At 45.8% G+C, this 24,674-nt stretch overlaps 1 protein-coding gene across 1 annotated transcript; it reads left to right on the top strand.

Moving 5' to 3' along the window:
• Positions 1–17,188: 17,188 nt before the first annotated feature.
• Positions 17,189–18,145, top strand: LOC100533497 (cocaine- and amphetamine-regulated transcript ch3). The gene is given in 3 exon segments (NM_001204779.1): positions 17,189–17,398; positions 17,594–17,677; positions 17,764–18,145. Coding segments are annotated over 3 exon segments (378 nt in total). The 5' UTR covers positions 17,189–17,212; the 3' UTR covers positions 17,872–18,145.
• The last annotated feature ends 6,529 nt before the right edge of the window (positions 18,146–24,674 follow it).

The raw sequence follows: 24,674 nt of genomic DNA, 5'->3' as shown, positions 1-24,674 counted from the left end.
TGTTGAGGAAACTTGAAATCATTTTGACATTAATCATTTTCAATATGAAGTATTTTAGTAGTTTGAATTATAAATCTTTAGTTGGGTTTAACTAAATGTGTTTGGATTATTCAAATTCATTTCTTTAGAAGCTTTACCTAATGAGTTTAGATTGCTCAAAACCTTATGCCTATTTGACATTAGCTAATTTATTTTAATTAGGTGTGAGTGTGAGAGTGAATGGATGTGTGATTGAGGATATTCTACCCTGCGACAGACTGGCGACCAGTCCAGGGTATCCCAAGTGGCCGGGATAGGCTCCGGCAACCCCGTGACCCCGAAAGGGAATAAAACGGTTAAGAAGATGAATGAATGAATTTTAATTAGCTTTAAGTTTGTTTTTTTTTGTCACTAACAGTAATGTAAAAGAAGTTAAACACACATTTTATAACTTGGTCTAATTGAAGTGAAGACATTGAGTTGAACATAAAAAAGTAGATTACGTAACTTGGAATAACTACATTGCCAAGAAATAAATTCTATTTTGTGGAAATCATTTCAAAGATTCTTTTAAGTTCATTGAACAACTCTTTTTTTTCTTAGTTTATTTTACTACATGCGTGTCTGCATCTCTCTTGAAAACAAACAACATCCAAACGTTTGCCGAGATGAATGTGCATATAAAATGAAAGAGTTTAGCCGATGAGCTCCACTGAGAAAATGGGTGTGTCTGTTAGCCTGGGGGCGGTTCTTGTAGCACAAACTCTTCCTGGAAGGGGCTGTTCCTCACTTTGTGATGTCACAATGTGAGCACCCACTAGATTCTGTGGATTGGGAGGGGCTGGTCCTCAATGGACAGGGTTTTAATGCTCAAAAATCAGGTGTCATGGCGGAAGCGGAAGTAGGGTTGTTGCCGGATCAAATGGATCAAAATACCGCTTTGGCGTTAGTTTTTGTGAGGAATTAACAACATAATACACTTAAAAGCCCCAAAAAAGTTGTCTTTGCATGGTATAGGTCCTTTAAATGGGGTGGTCTCCTTTGGAGCAAAAGTGAGTCCCAAAAGCTTCTTAAGAAGCTCCATTAGATCAGATTCACTACTTTCTGCTGTAGTTCCTAGATGAAGTTAGAACTCATAATGAAAAAGAGGAAATGCAAATATTTTTAAAGTTAACCCATTTTAATGGACAAAAGGGGCAAAACATGTAAAAAGCAACACGTGTGTGTGACTGTCTTTCACTCAGCATTTGTGGCTGAATAAAACATGTATTACTATGACATTACACGTGTGTGATAGAGCACAGAAGCACACCTGAAAGTAGCAGATTGGCCTCCACATAGGAGTCAGTTTGGAGAGCCAGGAGCCAACGGCAGACTGGGTCATGGTCTGACCTGAAGCTTAAGCAGCTCTTTGGATGATCCTAACCCCCCACCCCTCATGGACAGACACCCCCACAGCGGAGCTCAGTTCTCTGAGGACGTCTGACAGTCCTGCATGGATCTGCAGACTGAAAGGTCTAAATTTACTTTGAAGCCCCTCTTCTGTGTGGGACTCATCCCAGCACCTGCATGCTGCCGTTCATCTTCCTGAGGAGAAGGAGGAAGAATGTTTAGATGCAGCTTGGCGATGACTCAGTTATGAAGGTGACAGAAAGGCTTCAGACAGGCTTTAAGTCCACCGTCGGCACGGCAACAGCGCTCCAACCTCCATCCCGTTTCACAAAAACGGCTCCTGAAAGTGGAGATGCAGTAATTAGTGGTGAGTCACAGTTTGTTGCGGCCCCCTCCCTCCCCCCATGGCCAATTATGAGCTACAGCAGGAAGGGAAACTGAAGCAGTGAATGGTGGGGGGTTGACGCCTTCCAAGATCTTCATCTGAGGTGTTTTGACAGCTCTCCCCCCCTTCCCCAGGATCTTCCTGACGGCCAGAAAACTATTTCAGGACATCAAACAGCAGAAAACCATCAAACTCTTTCAGCCTGAAAACAACTCTGGTTACTTTCCTTGATCGAAGCTTTATCTGCATATGTGTAGAGGTTTACATAGCAATGTACAGATGATGACATCATCACCGCCGCCTCATACTGTGTAGGGTCACGGGGTGCTGGAGCCGTAAAGCAAAAGTTTACCTTCAGCACTCTGGACACGCCTCCATCACACAGCTATGTTATGCCATATATGCTATGGCAGATGGATAGATGGATGGATGGATGGATGGATGGATGGACGGATTGATGGTTGATGAGTGGATGGATGGATTGATGGATGGGTGGATGGATGGGGGGTTGTATGGATGGAAATATAAATAAATGGATGGATTGATGGGTGGATGGATGGACGGATGGATGAATGGATGGGAGGAACGATGGATGGATGGGTGAGTGGGTGGATGAATTATTGGATGGATGGATGGTTGAGTGAATAGCTGGGTGGATGGATGGAAGGATGAGTTGATGAATAGGTGGATGGATGGATGGATGGCTGAACAGAGTGATGGATGGATGGATTGATCCATGGGGGAGCATGGATGGAAGAATAAATAGATGGATTAATGGGTGGAGGGATGGATGTATGGATAGATCGATGGATGGATAGAGGGATGGATGGTTGAATGGGTAGATGAATGGATGGATTAATGGGTAGATGGCTGGATGGATGCATGGACATTTGGATGGAAGAATAAATAGATGGATTGATGGGTGGATGGATGACATCATGGTGACAAGACGGGCGGAAGGAACAGAAAACTGGATAGAGGAATAGGAGCGAGCAGGTGTGGCCATATGAAGGAGGTCAGAGAGATATGGAGGTGCAAGGTTGTGAAAGGCTTTGAATGTGTAGAGCAAGATTTTGTATTGAATGCGGTATGGGATGGGGAGCCAGTGAAGCTGTTGAAGGATAGGTGTGATGTGGTTGATGGAGGGAGTGCGTGTGATGATACGAGCAGCTGAATTTTGAACTAGTTGAAGTTTATGGAGGGTTTTTGTGGGAGACCAAATAGGAGAGAGTTACAATAGTCCAGGCGGGAAGTAACAGGACTGTGTACCAGTACAGCAGTAGACTGAGTAGTGAGGGAGGGCAGGAGACGTTGGATGTTGCATAGATGGATGTAGGCTGATCTGGTTATGCTGTTTATGTGAGAGGTGAAAGAGAGACTACTGTCGAGGATTACACCCAAACTCTATATCTGAGGGGAGGGAGACATGGTGGAGCTGTCAATGGAAAGAGAGAAATGGTTGTTCTTGCTCAGGGTGGATTTGGTGCCTATCAGAAGAAGTTCAGTTTTATTGCTATTGAGTTTTAAAGAGTTTGAGGTGAACCAGGATTTGACTTTATTGATGCAGTCAACCAGCGCTAATGGAGGCAGTGTGGAGTTGGGTTGGCTAGAGAGATAGAGCTGGGTGTCATCCGCATAGCAATGAAAATGGATTTGGTGTCACGGTGCCTCGGTCAGCCCCGCCCCCTCAGCTCTGCTCCTGATTCCACCAGCTGTGACCACTTCACCCTCATCAACCTGCCTGCTTTTAAGGAGATCCAGCTCATTCATTCGACGCCAGTTCATTACCCCTAATGGATTCACCAATATGAAGGTCACCTATGTGGAAGTCTGCTGACGCTCACCTGCTGCCTTGACGATCCCCGGAGCCGCTCTGCCGCAGTATTACCTCCAGCCTCGCCACGAGCCACGTCCTCGTCTGGACCAACATCCTGTTAAAGAATTAATCTTGTCAGCTACGCCTGTGATTAAAATCACTTACCAAGCTACTCACCTGCCTGATCATTCTGAGTTCCAGCATCTGGGTCTGTCTCGCCTGAAAACCATGACAGAGCGAACTGGCCAAAATCCAGACCCAGCTGACTCAGATGGTCTACGGTACGCCGTTAGCCAACAAGGAATCATTCTGGGACGTCAAGCAGATGCACTATCTCAAATTGCGTCGGCTCAACAAGAACTATTTCGACGCCTCGACGGTATGTCCCAAACATTATCAGAAATAAACGGTCAAGCCTCCACTTCTGCTCCTACAGTTCCGGCCGCCACTTCCGGCAACAACCCTACTTCAGCTTCCGCCATGACACCTGAGAACTTTCGTCTCCAACCGGTACCATTCCACGGTGACACGGAAGCATGCGGAAGTTTTCTCCTTGAGTGCCAGTTACTTTTTCAACAAGCACCACGATATTACTACTCCGATCACAAATCAATCAATCAATCATCATAAATCATTCATAAACTCCCTTCGCAGCAAAGCCTTACAATGGGCACAGGCTTTTCTATCTGCCAATCCTATATCTCATCTCTCCTCTGAACGTTTCATTGATGAATTCAGATGGGTGTTTGATCAGCCCCGGAAGCAAGACGAAGCGGCACACAAGTTACTTGCACTCGGACAACGTAACCGCTCCGTCAGTGAGCACATCATAGATTTCCGCATTCTGGCGTTGAAGGCCGGTTGGTCCGACCAGGCGCTCCGTGGCGTGTTTTACCAGTCTCTCAATGAATCCATCAAGAATCATCTATGTACCCAGCCGGAGGCTAGCACTTTCGAGGAGTTAGCTGCAGCCGCCTTGCGCTTAGATGTCAGACTCCGAGAGCGTAATCTGGATCGGAGCCATGTTTCCAAGAAAATACCTATGCAAACGCCCCAAGTCACCCCCATGGACTGAATTCCTGTGCCCAGGTCAGCAACTACCTGCACGATCCCAGAAGAGCCCATGCAAATCGGACATTCTAAGATCACCGCGGAGGAGTGGCTAAGACGTCGCAATGAAGGTGCGTGCTTCTATTGCGGAGAATCAGGTCATCAGGTTAACCAATGCTCCCGTCGTTTAAACTCCAGAACCCCCCGCAAAAAGACCGGTCGCGGGGGGAAAACTCTACGATACTTAATGATTTTTTGTTTGTCCCGGTCAAGTTATGTCACCAGTCCAAGATCCTTACCTTTCAGGCGCTTATCGACTCTGGCGCTGAACAAAGTTGAATAGACCAGAGCATTGTCGATCGTTTAGCACTACCCACTGAGCAACTCACGTCTCCTGTCCAAACTGCTGGTCTAGGTGGGCAGCATTTATCAGTTATTACACACCGCACTAAACCAGTTATGCTTATTACCTCCGGAAACCACCCCGAGTTCATTCAGTTTTTTGTCACTCGTACACCCCAAACCCCTTTCGTTTTGGGATTTTCGTGGCTTAAACTCCATAACCCCCATCTCGATTGGAGTCGTTATAATATCATGGGTTGGAGGATTTTTGCATGGGTCACTGTCTCCAATCTGCGTTACCTTCTGTTTCCACGCCCTCTTACAGTGAACCCGAAACTATTGATCTTTGCAACATTCCTGATTGTTATCATGATTTAAAGCTCGTTTTCAGTAAATCAAAAGCCTCTTCTTTACCACCTCACAGACCCTATGATTGCGCCATCAATCTACTCGATGGCGCCCCCCTTCCTAAGGGGAGGTTGTTTAACCTTTCGGGTCCCGAAAAGAAGGCTATGGAGCTTTATATTCAGGAAGCCCTTGCTCTGGGTCACATTCGTCCCTCTTCATCCCCAGCTGGGGCCGGGTTTTTCTTCGTTGAGAAGAAAGATAAATCTCTCAGACCCTGTATCGAATTCCGTGTACTTAATCAGATAACCATTAAGGACAAATATTCTTTACCTCTCATCAGCTCGGTTTTCGATTCCATTCAGGAAGCGCGTATATTTTCTAAACTTGACCTTCGAAACGCCTACCACCTCGTGCGTTTGAAAGAAGGGGATGAATGGAAGACGGCATTTAACACTCCCATGGGACACTTTGAATATCGCCCCCGCCATTTTTCAACGTTTGGTTAACGACGTGCTCAGAGAATTTCTTAACCAGTTTGTATATGTATATCTGGACGACATTCTGATTTATTCTAAAGATCTCAATATCCATCAGAACCATGTGCGCTTGGTTCTTCAAAGACTAGCGGAAAATCAGCTGTTTGTAAAGGCCGAAAAGTGTCAGTTCCACACCACTAGCATCCCTTTTCTCGGGTACATTTTTTAAGCTGGCAGTATTCGTGCTGATCCTGCCAAGATCACAGCTGTTTCCCAATGGGAGCTTCCCTCGTCCCGCAAAAAACTCCAGCAATTCCTTGGTTTTGCTAATTTCTACCGTCCTTTTATTAGAAATTACAGTTCCATAGCTGCGCCCCTCACTCGTCTCACATCCACCTCAAAACCTTTTCACTGGGATTCCACGGGCTCAAGCTGCCTTCAACACCCTTAAGAAACTGTTTGTCTCAGCCCCTATCCTCATTCAACCGGACATTTCCAGACAATTTGTGGTCGAGGTTGATGCCTCCGACTCTGGAGTGGGGGCTGTTCTGTCCCAACGAGAGGAGTCATCAGGAAAGCTCAAGCCCTGTGCCTTCTTCTCGAAGAAGTTATCCCCTGCAGAACGCAATTATGATGTGGGTAATCGCGAACTCCTTGCAATAAAACTGGCTCTCGAAGAGTGGCACCATTGGCTGGAGGGAGCTGCTCAACCTTTCATAGTCTGGACTGATCACAAGAATCTGGCATACCTTCGTTCAGCCAAACGACTCAACTCCCGCCAACCTCGCTGGTGTTTGTTTTTTGACCGGTTTAACTTTTCCATCACTTACAGACCTGGCAGCAGAAATATCAAACCAGACGCCCTCTCTCGCCAATTCTGTGATTCAGAACATCCAGAGAGAGTCACCAACATCCTTCCTGAAACCTGCGTCATCGGCAATCTGACCTGGGATATTGAAAACAAAATCATTCAGGCTCAAGGTGAGGAACCTAATCATCCCACTCCTCCTAATGGCTTGCTCTGTGTTCCCTCATCCGTAAGGTCTGCAGTCATCACCTGGGGCCACACCTCTTGCATCGCCTGTCATGGAGGGGTCACAGGTACTCTCAACCTGCTACGTCGACGTTTCTTCTGGCCCTCCATGACCAAGGACGACCAAGGAGAGTACATTGCTGCCTGTTCCACCTGTTCGCGCTCAAAAACCTCCAACTCTCCACCCTCAGGGTTATTGCATCCTCTGTCCACGCCTAATTGTCCCTGGTCCCACATCGCCATCGACTTCGTCACGGGCCTCCCCTTGTCTCAGGGTAACTCTATCATTCTAACCGTGGTTGACCGATTCTCTGTCAACTTCATCCCTCTCCCTCAGCTGCCCACAGCCACTGAAACGGCAGAGGTCTTGGTTAATCATGTTTTCAGACATCACGGGATTCCATCCGACATTGTGTCTGACCGCGGACTAGGGTTGGGCGATGTCCCCTAAATTGGCCGTTGACGATGTTTGCTGTCAACCATCAGGATGGACGATGACATCGTCGGGGGGGGGGGTATTTTTGCATTATTCGTTCTTATATAACTGCTATTCGTTATTTTGCTTTTTTCATTTTATTTCCCAACTAATGGTTAATCCGCGATGATCCAGTATAAACTGAGGGAAGTGACTTTAACAGAAAAAGTAACAAGCAAGATAGAAAAGAAGTAGTCCGCTCCCACACTTAACTGGCGGAGTGGACCGGCGGAGTGCGGATTACAGCTTTGTGTTTGATGGGAAGGGGGGGGGGGGTACATGAGCGGTATGTGTGGGAGATTTAAGACTGCGATCCTGTCCCGCAGCTCTAGGGGTACTACCTACCAAACTCAGAGCCGGGTCTAAACGTGTGTCTGAGCACAGCTCGGATCGTTAGCAGACACACAGCGGTTTGAGCATCAAAGCAGAAATGTCGCTCAGTCCTTAGAAAACATTCAAACAATCACGTGGATTTGTGTTTCCAGTCGTGTCCCGACTAAATAAAGGTGATGTTACTCACAGGATGCAGCGCCACCCAAAGCTAATGTTGTAAGCCCGTGTTAGCATACTGCTAATCCTGGCTTCGTTCAGAAAAAGCACTGACCACACGGATTAAAATTCAAATGATGAGCGAACAGGTGTTTCATAATAACCGTAACATTATTAAAAGCACGTTTAAAAGATCATCTCGTATTTTACCGAGCTGACATGTCAATGTATATAGCCGCTCGGCGCTGTTATCGTTTTATATTGAATTGTTACATTCAATAAAGTTTGGAAAAAAAGCCGCTCGGCGGAAGTTGTATCCCCTTCCGGTTTTCAAACTGCGCATGTGCGAATACTGCGCATGTGCGAATGATTTATTCCGACCGAAATTGTGACCTTAGTGAACGTTTTTATATTCTGAAAACATTTTTCTGGGCCCATGTACACGCTTGAATTCTAATCCGACCATTGATCCCATCAGGATATTTTGTACATGTAACCGCGGCTTATGGTGTCGACGCGCAACGTGGCGGGGGCGTGGCATCACGATGGTGGTCTCTCCATCGGGATGTCAGTCACCCATCACGATGGACGATGATATCGTCCATCGGCACAACCCTACCGCGGACCTCAATTTATTTCTCAAGTCTGGAAGGTGTTTTGTTCTGCCCTGGGTGCCACCATTAGCCTAACATCTGGGTATCATCCCCAATCAAACGGACAAGCGGAACGGGCCAATCAGGAGCTGGAAGCTTCCCTCCGCTGCCTAGCCGCCCAGAACACCTCCGACTGGTCCAAATATTTGGTCTGGATACGCCCACAACACGCATCCCTCCTCTGCCACAGGTGTGTCACCTTTTGAAGCCTCTCTTGGTTATTTGCCTCCTCTGTTCCAATCTCATGAACTAGACCTCACCGTGCCTTCTGTACAAGAACACCTCCAACGTTGTCAGCACATATGGCGCCAGACCCAAGCGGCTCTCCTCCGTTCCAAGGAGAATAACTGCCGTACTGCCAACCCCCACAGGGTGGCAAGTGCCGTCTACCAACCGGGCCAGAGAGTATGGCTGTCTTCCAAGAACATGCCGATCCAGGCCACATCACGCAAGCTGGCTCCCCGTTTTATTGGACCGTTCACCATAGATCGCATCATCAACCCCTCATGTGTCCGTCTTCACCTTCCGGCAGCCCTCAAGGTACATCCATCTTTTCACGTCTCCCAGATCAAGCCTGTTATGGACAGCAGTTTGTGCCCGCCTTCCGCTTCCCCACCACCCACCCAACTCATCGATAACGCTCCGGCGTACACCGTCAGCCGCATCCTGGACGTCCGGCGCCGGGGTCGCGGCTATCAATTCTTGGTGGACTGGGTGGGTTATGGTCCTGTGGAATGATCCTGGATCTCCCGTTCCCTCATCTTGGACCGCACCCTCATTTCCGACTTCTACCGTGCCCACCCAGATCGTCGGCCTGGGCCGCCTGGAGGCGGTCGTTAAGGGGGGTGGGGTTCTGTCACGGTGCCTCGGTCAGCCCCGCCCCCTCAGCTCTGCTCCTGATTCCACCAGCTGTGACCACTTCACCCTCATCAACCTGCCTGCTTTTAAGGAGATCCAGCTCATTCATTCGACGCCAGTTCATTACCCCTAATGGATTCACCAATACGAAAGTCCCCTGTGTGGAAGCCTGCTGACGCTCACCTGCTGCCTTGACGATCCCCGGAGCCGCTCTGCCGCAGTATTACCTCCAGCCTCGCCACGAGCCACGTCCTCGTCTGGACCAACATCCTGTTAAAGAATTAATCTTGTCAGCTACGCCTGTGATTAAAATCACTTACCAAGCTACTCACCTGCCTGATCATTCTGAGTTCCAGAGTCTGGGTCTGTCTCGCCTGAAAACCATGACATTTGGTGTTTTTGGAAAATATGACCAAACGGGAAAAGATAGATAATAAAGAGGAGTGGACCGTGAACCCTCCTGGATCTTCAGTCGAGGAGCATGAGGGACAATCTAGTGATCTCCGGGGTTCCAGAGGAGGCAGGAGAAGACCCCGAGGCCACGGCGAGGTCCTTTTAGGAAGACCATCTGAAGCTCCCCAAGGAAGAAGTCCAGAAGATCTCCTTTCACGGGGTTCACCGGCTCGGAGGAAAAAGGCCGGACAATCAGCGTCCCCGCCCTATTGTTGCTAAATTTGAACATTATAAACAAAAGGAGCAGGTAAAAAGCAGAGGGCGAGAGCTGAAAGGCACACATTATAGCGTGAATGATCAGTTTCCAGGCGAGATCCTCCGCCGGCGGAAAATCCTCTTCCCGCTGAGGAGGAAGCACCTGTCTGCTGGAGCCCGTGCGGTGGTTGCCGTTGATAAACTTTTTGTGAATGGCAAGCTGTTCCGGGACCCAGAGGTAACACCCTGGCTGTGCTGAAGGCTTTCAGAGGCGCACTGACATCTGCGCTGCCCAGAAGAAACCCGCAAACTTATTTAAATGAATAGGAAATAATCGGATCATCAATAATCCACACCTCTCAGGAAAACTGTCTTTTCTTTCTCTCACATTCATGTTTCTGTTGTTGTTTCGTTGTTTTTTGTTTTTTCTCTTTCCCTCTCTCTTTTCTCTTGTCCCCCCCCCCTTCCCATGTCCTCATATGTGAATCAGGTAAAGTCAACGCAACCACGGTGAGTATTTATTTATGCACGGAACGGGCGCGCGCACATACTAGCGCGCATAAGAGCATGCACACGCGATCCCGCACACACACGTTGATAAACTGCAAAAACCTCACTTAGGCTCACACAGGACGCACATAACATGCAGCTGACAGCCAAGACATGTCCACCCACAACGCACAGCGCTTGTCAGTTTAGCGGGTACGCACAGCGGGCACGCGCACACGGACGGGCACACGCACTATTTAGCCTTGCACTCTCCCGGTTAGAACAGCTATGAACAGTCTTAACATCGTTAGCTGGAATGTGCGTGGACTTGGTTCTGGACCAAAGAGATTGAAAGTGTTAAATCATCTGAATGATCTTAAAGCAGATATAGCTCTGCTGCAGGAGACCCATTTATCATTATCAGCTGGTCATCTCCTGTGCTGTTCCCAGTATCCAGTTATGTATTCTGCCAGTTTCAACTCCAAACAAAGAGGGGTTGCAGTTTTGATTAATAAAAATGTTACATTTACTCATAAGGATACAGTTACTGACCCAGAAGGCAGATTTGTAATCATTAATATATCCATTCAGAATAAGGACTTTTGCATAGCAAGCATATATGGCCCTAATGCTGACGACTCTTCCTTCTTTCACAGATTCTTCACCTCACTCTCAGCTCACTCTGACTCCACAATCATTATAGGAGGAGACGTCAACCTTGTTTTGGACCCTGAACTTGACAGACTCAGCACAGCAGCAAACCAGCGTACATGGCAGTCTGCAAGTATTCTAAAGCAGTACATGAATGATCTGGGTCTCTGCGACGCGTGGCGCTCATGTCATCCAAACACTAAGGGGTTCACCTTTTTCTCTCCAGTTCACCATTCACAATCTCGTTTAGATTATTTATTAGTCAGTAACTCCCTTTTGAAAGAAATTAAAAGTTCCAACATTCATCCAATTATTATCAGTGACCATGCACCAGTTTCTGTTACTATCTCAAGGGAAGTACCCAGACCCTCGGGTTCAACCTGGAGGTTTAATACGTCTCTGTTAAAAGACCAGGAATTTATTGAATTCTTTAAAAAAGAGTGGGAAACCTTCTTAGAATTCAACAATACTTCTGAAATATCACCAAGTATTCTTTGGGAAGCAGCAAAAGCAGTCATGAGAGGGAAAATCATCTCTTATTCAACGCATAAAAAACGCAAAGAGAAAGCAGATTTATTAGAATTAGAAAATAAAATCAAAACTCTGGAGACTGCTTATGCTGCTTCTGCCCAGGAACACATACTGGGGGACCTGAAAAATTTAAAGCTGCAGTTTAATGACATCATCAATAAACAAACACAATTCCAGATACAAAGGCTTCGACTGGAAAGATACGAAAACTCAAATAAACCTGGCAAATTTCTAGCTAATCAGCTTAAAATTAATAAAGAAAAATCAACAATCACTTCTATTATGGACCAAACAGGGAATGTCACCCATGACCCGGTAAAAATTAATAATGCGTTTAAAGACTTTTATCAAAACTTGTACACTCCACAGGTCAATCCATCAGAACAAAGCATCAACTCATTTCTTAACAATATAAACCTGCCCAAGTTAAACGAAGATCAAATCACAAATTTAGACTCTCCGCTCTCGTTGTCTGAGCTTCATGAAGCTCTGTTACTTATGCCTAACAGCAAAGCACCAGGGCCTGACGGCTTTCCTGCAGAGTTTTATAAGGAATTCTGGGAACAACTGGCACCAACGTTTTATAAAACGGTAAAATTTATCAATGAAAGCCAATCTCTACCACCTAACATGAACTCTGCCAACATTATCCTTCTTCTAAGACCAGACAAAGACCCCACGAGTCCTTCAAGCTATCGCCCCATTTCTTTAATTAATGCAGATGTAAAAATTATCTGCAAAGCACTAGCACAGAGAATAGAAAAAGTCACTCCTCACATAATTCACTTTGATCAAACTGGATTCATCCAAGGCAGACACTCGGATGACAATGTCCGCAGACTCGTTAACATAATAGACTTTGCTACCATCAAAAACCAGGAAATGACTATACTATCACTGGATGCTGAAAAAGCCTTTGATAGAGTAAACTGGAAGTTCCTCATTGCTGCCCTCCATAAGTTTGGGTTTGGAGAATCATTCATCAAGTGGATCAAAATATTATATCACAACCCCAATGCATCAGTTAGAACTAATAAACAGACTTCCAACAGGTTTTTTCTTGGAAGAGGAACTAGACAGGGTTGCCCACTCTCCCCCTCTCTTTTTGCAATATTTATCGAGCCTCTAGCTGCAGCAATAAGACAGAATGAGAGTATTAAAGGAATTAAAACCAAACACAGCCATCATAAAATTAGTCTCTATGCAGATGACATATTACTGTTTTTAAGTAATATACATTCTGTAAATGAAACGGCAACAATCATTAATGAATTCTCTTCTATATCAGACTATTCCATTAATTGGAATAAATCTGTTTTATTACCACTGAACAGTAATGCGGAGCAAGGACTCACAATACCAGTTAAATCAGGCAATATAAAATATCTAGGTATTTATTTTTCCCCCAAAATATCAGAACTGGTGCAGCTAAACTACACCCCATTACTGAAAAACATACAGGACGATCTAACACGCTGGACCAACCTGCCTTTGTCCCTTATGGGCAAGGTAGCCACGGTAAAAATGAAAATCTTACCCAAAGTTAATTATCTCTTCTCAATGATTCCCACACAACCGCCATTAAAATGGCTAGATGGATTAATGGGTGGAGGGATGGATGTATGGATAGATCGATAGGTGGATGGATGGATTGATGGATGTGTGGATGGATGAATAGGTTGATGAATGTGTGGATGGATAAATTGGTGGATGGCTGGATTGGTAGATGGATGGATGTATGGATGGGTGGAAGGATGATAGATGGGTAAGTGGGTGGATGGTTGGATGGTTGGATGGATGGATGGATGGATGGATGGCTGAATGGATGCATGGATGGATAGATGGGTGAATGGTTGGGTGGATGGATGGGTGAAACAATGGATGGATAGAAAGAATAGATGGATGGATGGCAGGGTGAGTGGAGGGATGGGTGGAAAAATGGATACATGGATGAGTGAGTGGATGGATAGATGGCTGGATGGGGGTTGCATGGATGGAAGAATAAATAGATGGATAGATGGATGGATATTTAGATGGATGGGTGAATACGTGGAGGGGTGGATGGATAGACAGATGGATGGATGGGGCTGTGTGTAATGTGAATGGGTAAATAGATAGTTGGTTGGATGGATATGTGGATGGATTAATGGGTTCATGATTTTTTAGAAGGGTGAATAGGTTGAGGGCTGGATGGATAGATGGATAGATATATGGATGGATGGGAGGTGTATTGATGGAAGGATAAATAGATGGATGGGTGGTTTTAAGGATGGAGGGATGGATGAATTAATTGATGGGTGGATGGATGAATGGGTTTATGAATGTGTGGATGGATAAATTGGTGGATGGCTACATGGATAGGTGGATGGATGAGTAGATGGATGGATGGGTGTCTGGATGGATGCTGGGGTTACATGTAGGGAAATATAAATAAATGGATGGATTGATGGGTGGATGGACGGACAGATGGATGATTTGATAGATGGCTGGATGTACGGATGGGTGAAACGATCGATGGATGGGTGGTTTTAAGGATGGAGGGATGGATGGATTAATGGGCGGGTGGATGGATGAATAGGTTGATGAATGTGTGGATGGATAAATTGGTGGATAGCTAGATGGATAGATGGATGGATAGGTGAATGGGTAAATGGGTTGATGAATGGTTGGATGAATGGATAGGTGAAATGATGGATGGATGGAAAGAATGGATGGAGGGGTGAGTGGAGGGATGGGTGGATTAATTGATGGATGGATGAGTGAGTGGATGGATAGATGGGTTGATGAATGGGTGGATGAATGGATGGATGAATGGATGGATGGATGAATGGGTGGATAGATATCTCTAAGTACAAACATAGATTAAAATCCTCTGAAAAAGGTCAAACACGGAGGTGATGCAGGGCTCCCTCAAACAGATATCAGTTTGTTTTTTTGTTAGCTTGTTTGTTGTGTTTATTTTCATCTCTTTCTTTTTCCTTTTTATTTTTCCGTCTGTTGTACACTGCAGTAACACATTTTACAAATATTGATCCTTGTCCAATAGTGAGCTTTCTTTTCCAACGGGGGGTGTGTGGCTGTGTTGTGACACGCTGGTGTTGGTTTGGTTGTGCGTTTGCGGTTTTCTCTGCAGTGTATTGTCCCCACACAGCAGCGTCAGATAGGAGCCCCTCCAGCCTCCAGCCTGAACCTTTTCTCACCTGTTGGTGGCGGTGAAGCCGACAGCGGCTGCAGGCGGACAGAGCCGTGACAAACAGCCTGTTAGTGAAGGAGACTTTAAATTGGCACATCATTCATTAAAACTGGGACGGAAGGAGACGTGAGTCATGCAGCCTGGAGCACAATCAAAGCGACCTGCTCTTCATCTCCGTCTGCGCGTTGGGACAGGCTGAGGATGAGGAGCAGCAATCAGAGGCTGGTTTGTGCTTTCAGCCGTTGCATTGTCACAGTTCTCCCCGCTCTGATGGCCAGACTTCAAAGCATAGATTATAGAATGTCTGTTTTTTCTTTGCATTATTTCAAAAATAGGAGTTTGTCTTTTTAGGCTGAGTAATGCAGCAGCATGAAGGATCAGGAGCAGCGAGGTCTCAGACCTGACAATCTATACATAAAATTGTCCAACAAACTTATCTGATTAGGAACTCTGATCCTCTGAACAGATCTGAAGAAATCTTTAGTCTTTAGTTTATTGTCGTGTATAAATAAACTCTCATCGGTCCAACCTGGTTATAGAAGGACCAGAGAAGCAGTTTACGTTGGAGCGACTCAGACTGAAGGTCCAAAGGAGCCTGCAGCCGGCAGATGCTGTTTAAGGCTTTGTGGGGGGACAACACCTCGCAAGGAGCAGCACGAGGGGCCAAACAAAGAAACATAAAAGCAACAAAAAAAGTCATGATTAAATGTTGCCACAAGATTTCCAAACCTTTGAATTTTCAGCTCAAATGTCAGCTTGTAGGTCAGTTTACTCTGCAGCTGCAGCACAGCTATTCATATAAAACAAGGGGGGGAATGCATCTTATGTGTCGTCAAATAAAAATAAACAACCTGAGGTGCAGAGCGCGCAGGGGGGCGGGGGGGTGGGGGCTATGACCATGTCAGCGTAAAAATAAAAAAAAGGCCAAATCATCAGGAGCTCAATTCAGTAGAAGAAGGAAGGAAAAGGAGAAAACATGTACAATAAAGAGTTCTAACAACGACACCATTCATTTCATAGTTTGTGGTTGACGACCTGATTCATAATCAATAATCAATATTAGTTCATTTTGAACTGAACTGGCCCAAATGGATCCAGGACCTCTTTAGCCAAAACTCCATCCAGTGTGACTCAGACTGAAATTCCTGATACTGAACAGTGACGTTTTCCGGATTCCTTAGATTTCTTTCAAGATAATCAAATGTAAATGAAACATGTGTCCAAACAAACAAGTAAACAAGAAGGAATGTCAAAGAATCCATTCACATTTCAGTTTCCTAAAGTTCAGCCCACTGTTGTTTTTTCACATCCAAAAAGAAACATTATCAGAACACGTGTTTGCTAAATTCAAAGTGTTTCCACACATGGTTGATCAGTTTTTGCTGGCATCACGTGTTTTGTCCGCTGTTATGCACTTTGTCGTTTTAACGTTGTAGTAAAATTAACCTACAGTGTCTCAATATAAACTGTATTTTCCATTATCCATATAATTGATTTATCTTAATTCTTAATGGCTTAAATCAATTTCATTTGATTGGTTTAACAATTTGCCTCAGATAGATCAATCTGGTTATATCATCAGAGCAGAAACCAACTCACTAATTAATCATCACAGCCCTAATATCAATACATATTTCTGGTTCATTTACCTGCAGTTCGGTTTTGGTTCAAATTATTGTGGTGATAAAATAGAGTTCTTTAATGTATTTTAATTGATTTAAATGAGTTATGACATTTTCTGAGTTTAGTCAAATAAATCTTAAACTGAAACTTTGATGTAATTTTATTAAAACGTCGTAATACTGTATTTTAATTAGGACTTTGACCATATTTCTCAGATCCGTCTTTCTTTGTTTTAGCCTTAGAATGAACATAAACTCACTCAGACACACCTGCCTGTTTGCTTTCCACGCTGCTGAAGGACATGAAGGTTTACTGCGTGTTAGGAGACTAACTGACTAAAAGTGGTTATTTCAACCCCGAGGTTCAAAAGGAACAAAGTTTTTGTTCTGTTCCTTTAACACAACAAAATTTAAACTATGACCTGAAAAATGGAGTTTGCCCTGAAAAGTAAATTTATCATAACATGAAAAACCCGAGATTTGGGTTGCAGAAATTATCCAAGTGTTTTGGTGGATGGCTGGATGGACACACACACGCACACACACACGCACGCACGCACACAAAGAGAGCTGCAGTTATTGTTGACTTCTTTGAGGCATATTTTGCCCAGCAACTTTTGCGGCATGACTCACCCAAGGCAGCAGCTGTTACGCATGACAGAAAAAGGAAGAACAAAAAAAATCCAATGTTGGGGTGGGGCAGTAGACCCCCCCCCCTGCCCCCTTAGATAAAAGGATGTTTGGTGCCGAGGAGCAGCTATTTGAGCAGAGAAGCGCCACAGATGCTGCTGCGCACCGGGACCATGCAGAGCTCCAAGCTGCCCAGCGGGGCGCTCCTCTGCGCGCTGCTGCTGCTCTCCGCCGCGGCGGCGCAGCTGCTGGACGAGGAGTCCGAGGAGGAGCTGAGCCCCAGAGCCCTGCGGGACTTCTACCCCAAAGGTCCCAACCTGACCAGTGAGAAGCAGCTGGTGAGTTTTGGATGCGCGCCTCTAACGCGCAGAAACAGAAACTTTCTTTTCTCCTGCAAATGTTCCTCTGAAGTTCTGCACCCCCTCCCCCCCAGACTGCGTGTTTTGGTCGCGTCTGTGTTTTTTTCCTCTCACAAAGACCTCAGCAGTGGGTCCTAACGGAAACTGTGTGTGTTGCCTCTTGTGCTCCTGCAGCTCGGAGCTCTCCAAGAAGTCCTGGAGAAGCTGCAGGCCAAACGGCTGCCGTCGTGGGAAAAGAAGTTTGGCCAAGTTCCGATGGTAAAGCGCACAAACGAACGCGCGCAGGTGTGCAGATGACGTTGATGCGTGCAGTCCCACTGACCTGCCGCTCTCGCTTTTTTTAGTGCGACGTGGGGGAGCAGTGCGCCGTGAGGAAGGGCGCGCGCATCGGGAAGATGTGCGACTGTCCGCGCGGAGCTTTCTGCAACTTCTTTCTGCTGAAGTGCTTATGAGCCTGTGCGGATCCAGCGGCTCCGGCATGCCCACAGGTTTATTTATTAGTCCACATCTTTCTAAGAAAGACGCGAGGAAGAGCAGGACAGAGGAGGAAGAGGAGCTGCCTCTGCTTTCTGTGCTCCATTCTTTCATCTGAGGAAAACTCTGTTCAGGGACTCTTCATCCTTCTCATCCTCACCTCTCTGTAAACGTCAGCTGCTTCCTTCCTGTTAAATGTTCTGTGTCTGACTTGTGCCAATAAAAGCGGATCCGGTCCTGTTGTTTTGTAAAGCAGCGGCGTGGCCGTGCGTTCCTTCACATCAGCAGAACATCTGCCTCATTTCTGACCAGATGACGTCAGCAGCAGCTGGTTCCAGAGCTCCTGCAGGAACATTTCACTGAACCACAGACACTCTGAGAACTTGTATTACTTTAAAGAAAAAAAACCATCAGACAGTAATGGCTATTTATTTTTCAAATGTTTTTACATTATTTTTTAAACTTCAGATCCGACCTGAAGAACTGTTGAAAAAACTAACTTTATTCATGCAGCGTGGCCAGATTATGGACTGCGTTGAATGAAGGGGAAATGACCAAAACGTAACAATTGCCATTTTTACCTCACATTTTAAAAACAAATATTTTTAGGTTGTTTTTTTTTATGGTGCACGATGAAGAGGAGGGGGGGCACTACTGTCGAGTCTACTAAGGTACATTAAGGGTCGCCTTGTGTGAGAAGGCCTTACAAGAACACCTGCAAAGGATGAGGACAACTTGCAGTCCCACTCCTTCACAAAACCACTTACAGAGGGCCCAGGGTGGAGGTGCTGCAAGCTGGGGCCCACGGAATGCACCCTCATACCTGCCTGGTAGGCCTTTGGTTAATCATTTCATTAAAATCATTTTTATCCTCAAAGTTGTTATTTTGTGTTTTCCTGTTTGATTTCAGCGCAAGCTCACATTGGAGATTACGCAATCCTGAGTGTCAGATTGATTGTTCCTTTAGTTTACTCAGCAAATGCTAATAATGTAAATATTATTATTAATATTTTACTTTATAGACATTTTAATTCCACGTCCTCCTTTTCTATATGATAGGTCATGAATTCAAAAGACAGAATAACTAATAACATCTGAACTTTTGTGACATTAATATAAACAATAGATCATTTGTGTTTTATGAAAACATATGAGTGTGACAGGTGTGATCATGTCATGGTGCCTCTGGCAGCTCTCCTCCCCCTCCCCTCTCTGCTCTGATCCTGATCACCACCAGCTGTGGACCCTCAGCTCATCAACCTCCAGCCCTTCTTAAGGAGGGTTTCTGCTGAAACCCTGCAGCCACGCCACAGCCGAGCATTCTGAGCCTCATCGTACCACGCTTCCACGAGATTCAATCTCCACAGTCATCTGATCCACGTCCAGGAAAATAAAGGAAAATAAATCTCTTTGCACTTACCTGCTCGTTCTCCTGTGATCCTTCCGGATTCCAGCGTCTGGGTCCGTCTCAGTTTTCTTAATCATGACAGATCACCTGATATCTCAGGTGATATTTGATTTAGTTCTTTATGTTTTATTTAATACTTAACTTTATTTTGACACTAATTATTAATTTAAAAAATCCAACTCCTCTTTATTACATTCCACAAAAACATTTCCTTTTATTTTATCTCACTTGAGTTCATGAAAAGTAAAAATACAAGAACAATTTCCCCTTTTTAGGCTAATAAATTAAACTAGAACTTCTGTAGTGTTAAAACATTTGTTTTTTTTTCCTCACTTTTTTTGTTCTATTTGAATATCAGTGGTTAATAAGAATCTATTTCATGTTTTTCTCTGACTACAAACATGTGGATGTAATATCATTAAACACGTGTTCAAGCTGGACTTCCAAAAAAATCAGGAATGACTAAATAATGGATGATTCATTACTAATCACTGATTAATATCTTGGGTGCGCGTCTGGTGGTCTTTAGACGACTTTTAGGCTGGAAAACCGTGACTCTATCTGGCAACACTGGCAGAGATTAAATAATGATTCAAAGCAAATTTTAAAAAGAGGTGAAATGAAGCAGAATAATCTGAGGGGCTGAGAGAAGAAGAAAAGGCAAAGAAAGTTTGTTGTTAAACTGGTAAAAGTGCTGGAAGACATAAAATATGAAAAACAAGAACAGAAGAAAAAACTCAGGAAATCATCATTCTAGGAAGTGAGGGGATGAAAGTGCATTAAAAATGTTTTTCCAATATTAATGTGTGTCACATAGCAATTCGTTTCTTTAACATTAAACATTAAATATGATTTCAGTTTTTAAATTCTTATCAAAACATTTGGATTCTTGTCATTGTCTAAACGTGAACCAGTGAGGAAGTTATTTACCCTATACATGGAAGGATTAAAAAAATAATAATACAACTGCTGCAGAGGGCCCCATGCTACCGTTTGCCAAGTCCACCACACCTCCTGGGCCCATGGGCCCTTGGTGGCCAACTCCAAAGAAACCCCCCTCCCCCCTCCTCCTTTTCTGTTTTCATCAGAGAATTCTACAGAACAGAGACCCTCTGAACTAAACGTATTTTTAATAGGCTGTACTGTTTTGGGTTACCGGCCAACTAAGGGCACCTGGGCATCGGCCCTGCTGGCCCGGTCTGTAACCCTAATAATGCTAATAATGCTGATAAGGAGGAGGAGCTAAAGGCAGCTTCACCATGTTTGCAGAGGGCTCTGGCGGTGTCCGGAGGTTATGATGTGTTTGGTTCTCGTATTCAGAGCTTTGTAGACCCGACAGACAGAAGAAGGCTCTTAAAATCCTCCCCTTTGTTCAGAGCAGACATGATTCCTGTCTGCAGGAACGACGAACGTCTGACTCCAGCTCCCCAGAAAACCTTCACAGGAGACAGCGCTGTGGTGCAGTGAGTCAAGAGCAAAAGTCACACTACGAAGGACCCACAAGTGAAGCTGTGCATGGGGGGTGGGGGTGTTGTTGAAGGAGCTCTCCTCCTTCAATGACTCACCGAGGAAGCTTGTGCAGTGACCTCCTCTTCCTCGTGGACTCAAACGTTCCTGTTCAGTGACTTTTGAAGCTGATGGAGCTGCTGGCTGCCCCCCCCCACTTCCTCCCAAACATCTCTGCATCTGTGAAGGACCTGCTCAGGCCGTCCTCATATGAGCCTGTTGGTGAAAAGGGTTGGTCCTGCCCCCACCCAGGTGTTCAGATCTTCAGTTTAACTGATCCTGAACCAGAAGGACCAGAAAGAAACAAGAGGCAAGTGTCTGTGTGGTGTCTGAGGGGGTGGTACTGACAGATTTTTTGCAGAGAACTATCTTCACACTGTATCACCGTCTGGTCCTGATGCATTTACCCCTCGTGTGGTGGTGGGGCTGTCAATAACAAGGTCTTCACCCCCGGGGTCGTGACGTGTTCAGATTCTTTTCCCGTTTTTTAAAGGTCAGAATGTTGATGGTAAAGAAACAGAAGGGCAGATAATGCTGAGAAGGATGTTAATGATGGAAACAAGTCTGGCAGGGGTATGATGTAATAATGCAAAAAACAAAGTACCCGCCCCCCCTGCACAAGCACACACGTACACACATGCACACGCATGCACACACATGGACAAGTGCACCCATCACTATCAAACAGAGGCTGGATGGGGTCACAGTGAAGCAAAAGGACACAAAGTAAAGGTGTCGAAAACCAAAACAGGGCAAATGGAAAAGACAACCATCCATCCATCCATGCATCCATCCATGCATCCATCCATCCATCCATCCATCCATGCATCCATGCATCCATCCATGCATCCATGCATCCATGCATCCATCCATGCATCCATCCATTCATCCATTCATCCATGCATCCATCCATCCATCCATGCATCCATCCATCCATCCATCCATCCATCCATCCATGCATCCATGCATCCATCCATTCATCCATGCATCCATGCATCCATCCATGCATCCATCCATCCATCCATGCATGCATCCATCCATCCATCCATGCATCCATCATTCCATCCATCCATGCATCCATCCATCCATCCATCCATCCATGCATCCATCCATGCATCCATCCATGCATCCATCCATCCATCCATGCATCCATCTATGCATCCATCCATCCATGCATCCATCTATGCATCCATCCATTCATCCATTCATCCATGCATCCATCCATCCATCCATGCATCCATCCATCCATCCATCCATCCATCCATCCATCCATGCATCCATGCATCCATCCATTCATCCATGCATCCATGCATCCATCCATGCATCCATCCATCCATCCATGCATGCATCCATCCATCCATCCATGCATCCATCATTCCATCCATCCATGCATCCATCCATCCATCCATCCATCCATGCATCCATCCATGCATCCATCCATGCATCCATCCATCCATCCATGCATCCATCTATGCATCCATCCATCCATGCATCCATCTATGCATCCATCCATCCATCCATGCATCCATGCATCCATCCATCCATCCATGCATCCATGCATCCATCGTCCATCCATGCATCCATCCATCCATCCATCCATGGATCCATTCATCCATGCATCCATTCATCCATGGATCCATCCATCCATGCATCCATCCATCCATCGTCCATCCATGCATCCATCCATCCATGCATCCATCCATTCATCCATGGATCCATCCATCCATATATCCATACATCCATCCATGCATCCATCCATCCATCCATCCATGGATCCATCCATGCATCCATCCATTCATCCATGCATCCATGCATCCATCTATGCATCCATCCATCCATGCATCCATCCATGCATCCATGCATCCATCCATCCATCGTCCATCCATGCATCCATACATGCATCCATCCATGCATCCATGCAGCCATCCATCTTCTCTAGCTTATCCAGCCCATGGTTCTAGGGCCAGCGGTCCACATGTCCAGACCTCCATCTCTACGTCTTTCAGTTCTGGTAGGGAAACCCAAAGGCATTCTCCTATGCATTTATGGTCTTCCCCAGGGGCGCTCCCAGGTGGCCATATCGAAGATCCACCATGCCTCTGCCACCCCATCTAAATTCTCTCAATTTGGAGAAGCAATGGTTCCACTCTTTCTCGCTCCTGGGTGACCAAGCTTCTCACCATATCTTCAAGGGGCTGCCCAGCCACACTGCAAAGGAAACTCATGGTAATGATTTAGGACAGCAAACCCAAAAAGGCAGCGATTCAAGAGCAGGACAGAGTTGAAGTGCTGGAGATATCAAAGATGTACGCCTCTGAATTTCTCAAGAGGAATGTTCAGTAAAGGACGTGGAACAGTGGTGATCAGGTTAGCGGTGAAGTATGTCCAGCAAACAATCCAAAAGGATATCCAGATCTGTAAACAAAAGGTCAGAAAACTTGCTAAATCCACAGGCAGCTCAAGGTCCAAAAACAGAAATAAGGTTAACAACAGAGAGGGAACAACAGATGGGAGAGCTGGGCTTGAACATGGGCACAGGCTTCATCAAACTGACAGGGGAGCGGAGTCGAGTAGACATTGTATGCAGTTCAGAACAGGTAGGGGTTATGGGGCTGATGAGGAGGTTTGGGGGTGTGGCAAAGACCTGATTGCCATCAGCTGCTGGAGGTATGGGAGCACAGGAGAACTTGACTCGCATTTCAGCCCCTTGTATACTGGATCTCATCCCTTGATCTTTGAAGTCAGACTAGGAACTGAGCATTTCATCTAGAGCAGGGTTTCTCAATGTTTTTTGCCAAATTAGGAACTCCACATTAGACTGGGGGCCAATTTTGGTAAAAAAAAAATGGATATACAGAAAAAGTTGTTTTTAATAACTTTGATGACCAAGTGTCATTTGTACAGTTAGAGTTCCAGATGTTTTCCCAGTTGCTGTCGGAGGTTTTTGTCCAGATCTTCTACTCGTCTAGGAATTGTGTCATTTGACAGACTTTCTTTTGCTTTGGAAAAACAATGTCAGCTACTTTCAGCATACATTCTTTCTACAAACTCCCCATCACTTAAGGGCTTGCTACGCCGGCCCATTTTCAAAGCCACAATGTGGCCACTAGCTTCTGTCACAGCTTCACTGGATTAAGCCATTTTTTAAACATCTGGTGTGCAATTTTTCCATTGTTCCTCACAGCATCTAGGCCGTCCCCTGGCCCTGTCTGTAGCCTTTGCTGCCTGTGTCAGCCTTCCCAGTTGGGCGGTCGGTTTCTGCTGCTTCCCCTGGTGTGTCACCGGTAGGGCTGGCGGGCAGGTGTGCGAGCTAGCCATGGGCTGTCCCAGACTACCTCTGGGGGTGGGGGTGGGTGGGTGCTCAGGACTCTCGGGCAGTGGCGTGCCTCTCATCTGGCCGCTGGCATAGGTCTTGAGCAGTTGGGGCATTGGGTATAGGCCCAGACCGCCTTGGGCTATGACGGGTCCCCGCCCTGGCGGGGGCTCCGACTTTGCACGCTCTCTGTTCCTCCTACTCCTTGGCTGCCAGGTCTTTCGCTCCAGCTCCGTTTCTGTGGTGGGGGTTAGGTGCGCGGGAGGGTGGTTGTTCCCGGGTTTTTGTCTGATGGGGGGGCTCTTGGATGCCTGGATCGATTGGCTTGCTGCGCTGCCTGCCCCCAGCTCTGGGGTGTGGGGTGCCGGGCCTCCTGCCTTTGCTGAAGTGTTCAATGTGATCAAGATACACCATAAGAATCACAAATTCGTTCAACCCACCTGTTTATTCACTTTTGCACAAAAATGGGCATGGGTATTGTTTTTACACCGTTCTTCAAGAATATTGGTAATGCAAATCTTATGTGTAATGGTCTGTGAGGCCAAGTCTGTGAG

Source organism: Oryzias latipes, chromosome 3, assembly GCF_053564925.1.
Source record: "Oryzias latipes strain Hd-rR chromosome 3, Olatipes_Hd-rR_3.1".
NCBI classification, from domain to species: Eukaryota; Metazoa; Chordata; class Actinopteri; order Beloniformes; family Adrianichthyidae; genus Oryzias; species Oryzias latipes.
Note: the sequence above shows the minus strand (reverse complement) of the source record. Positions and strands in the feature narration are given on the sequence as shown.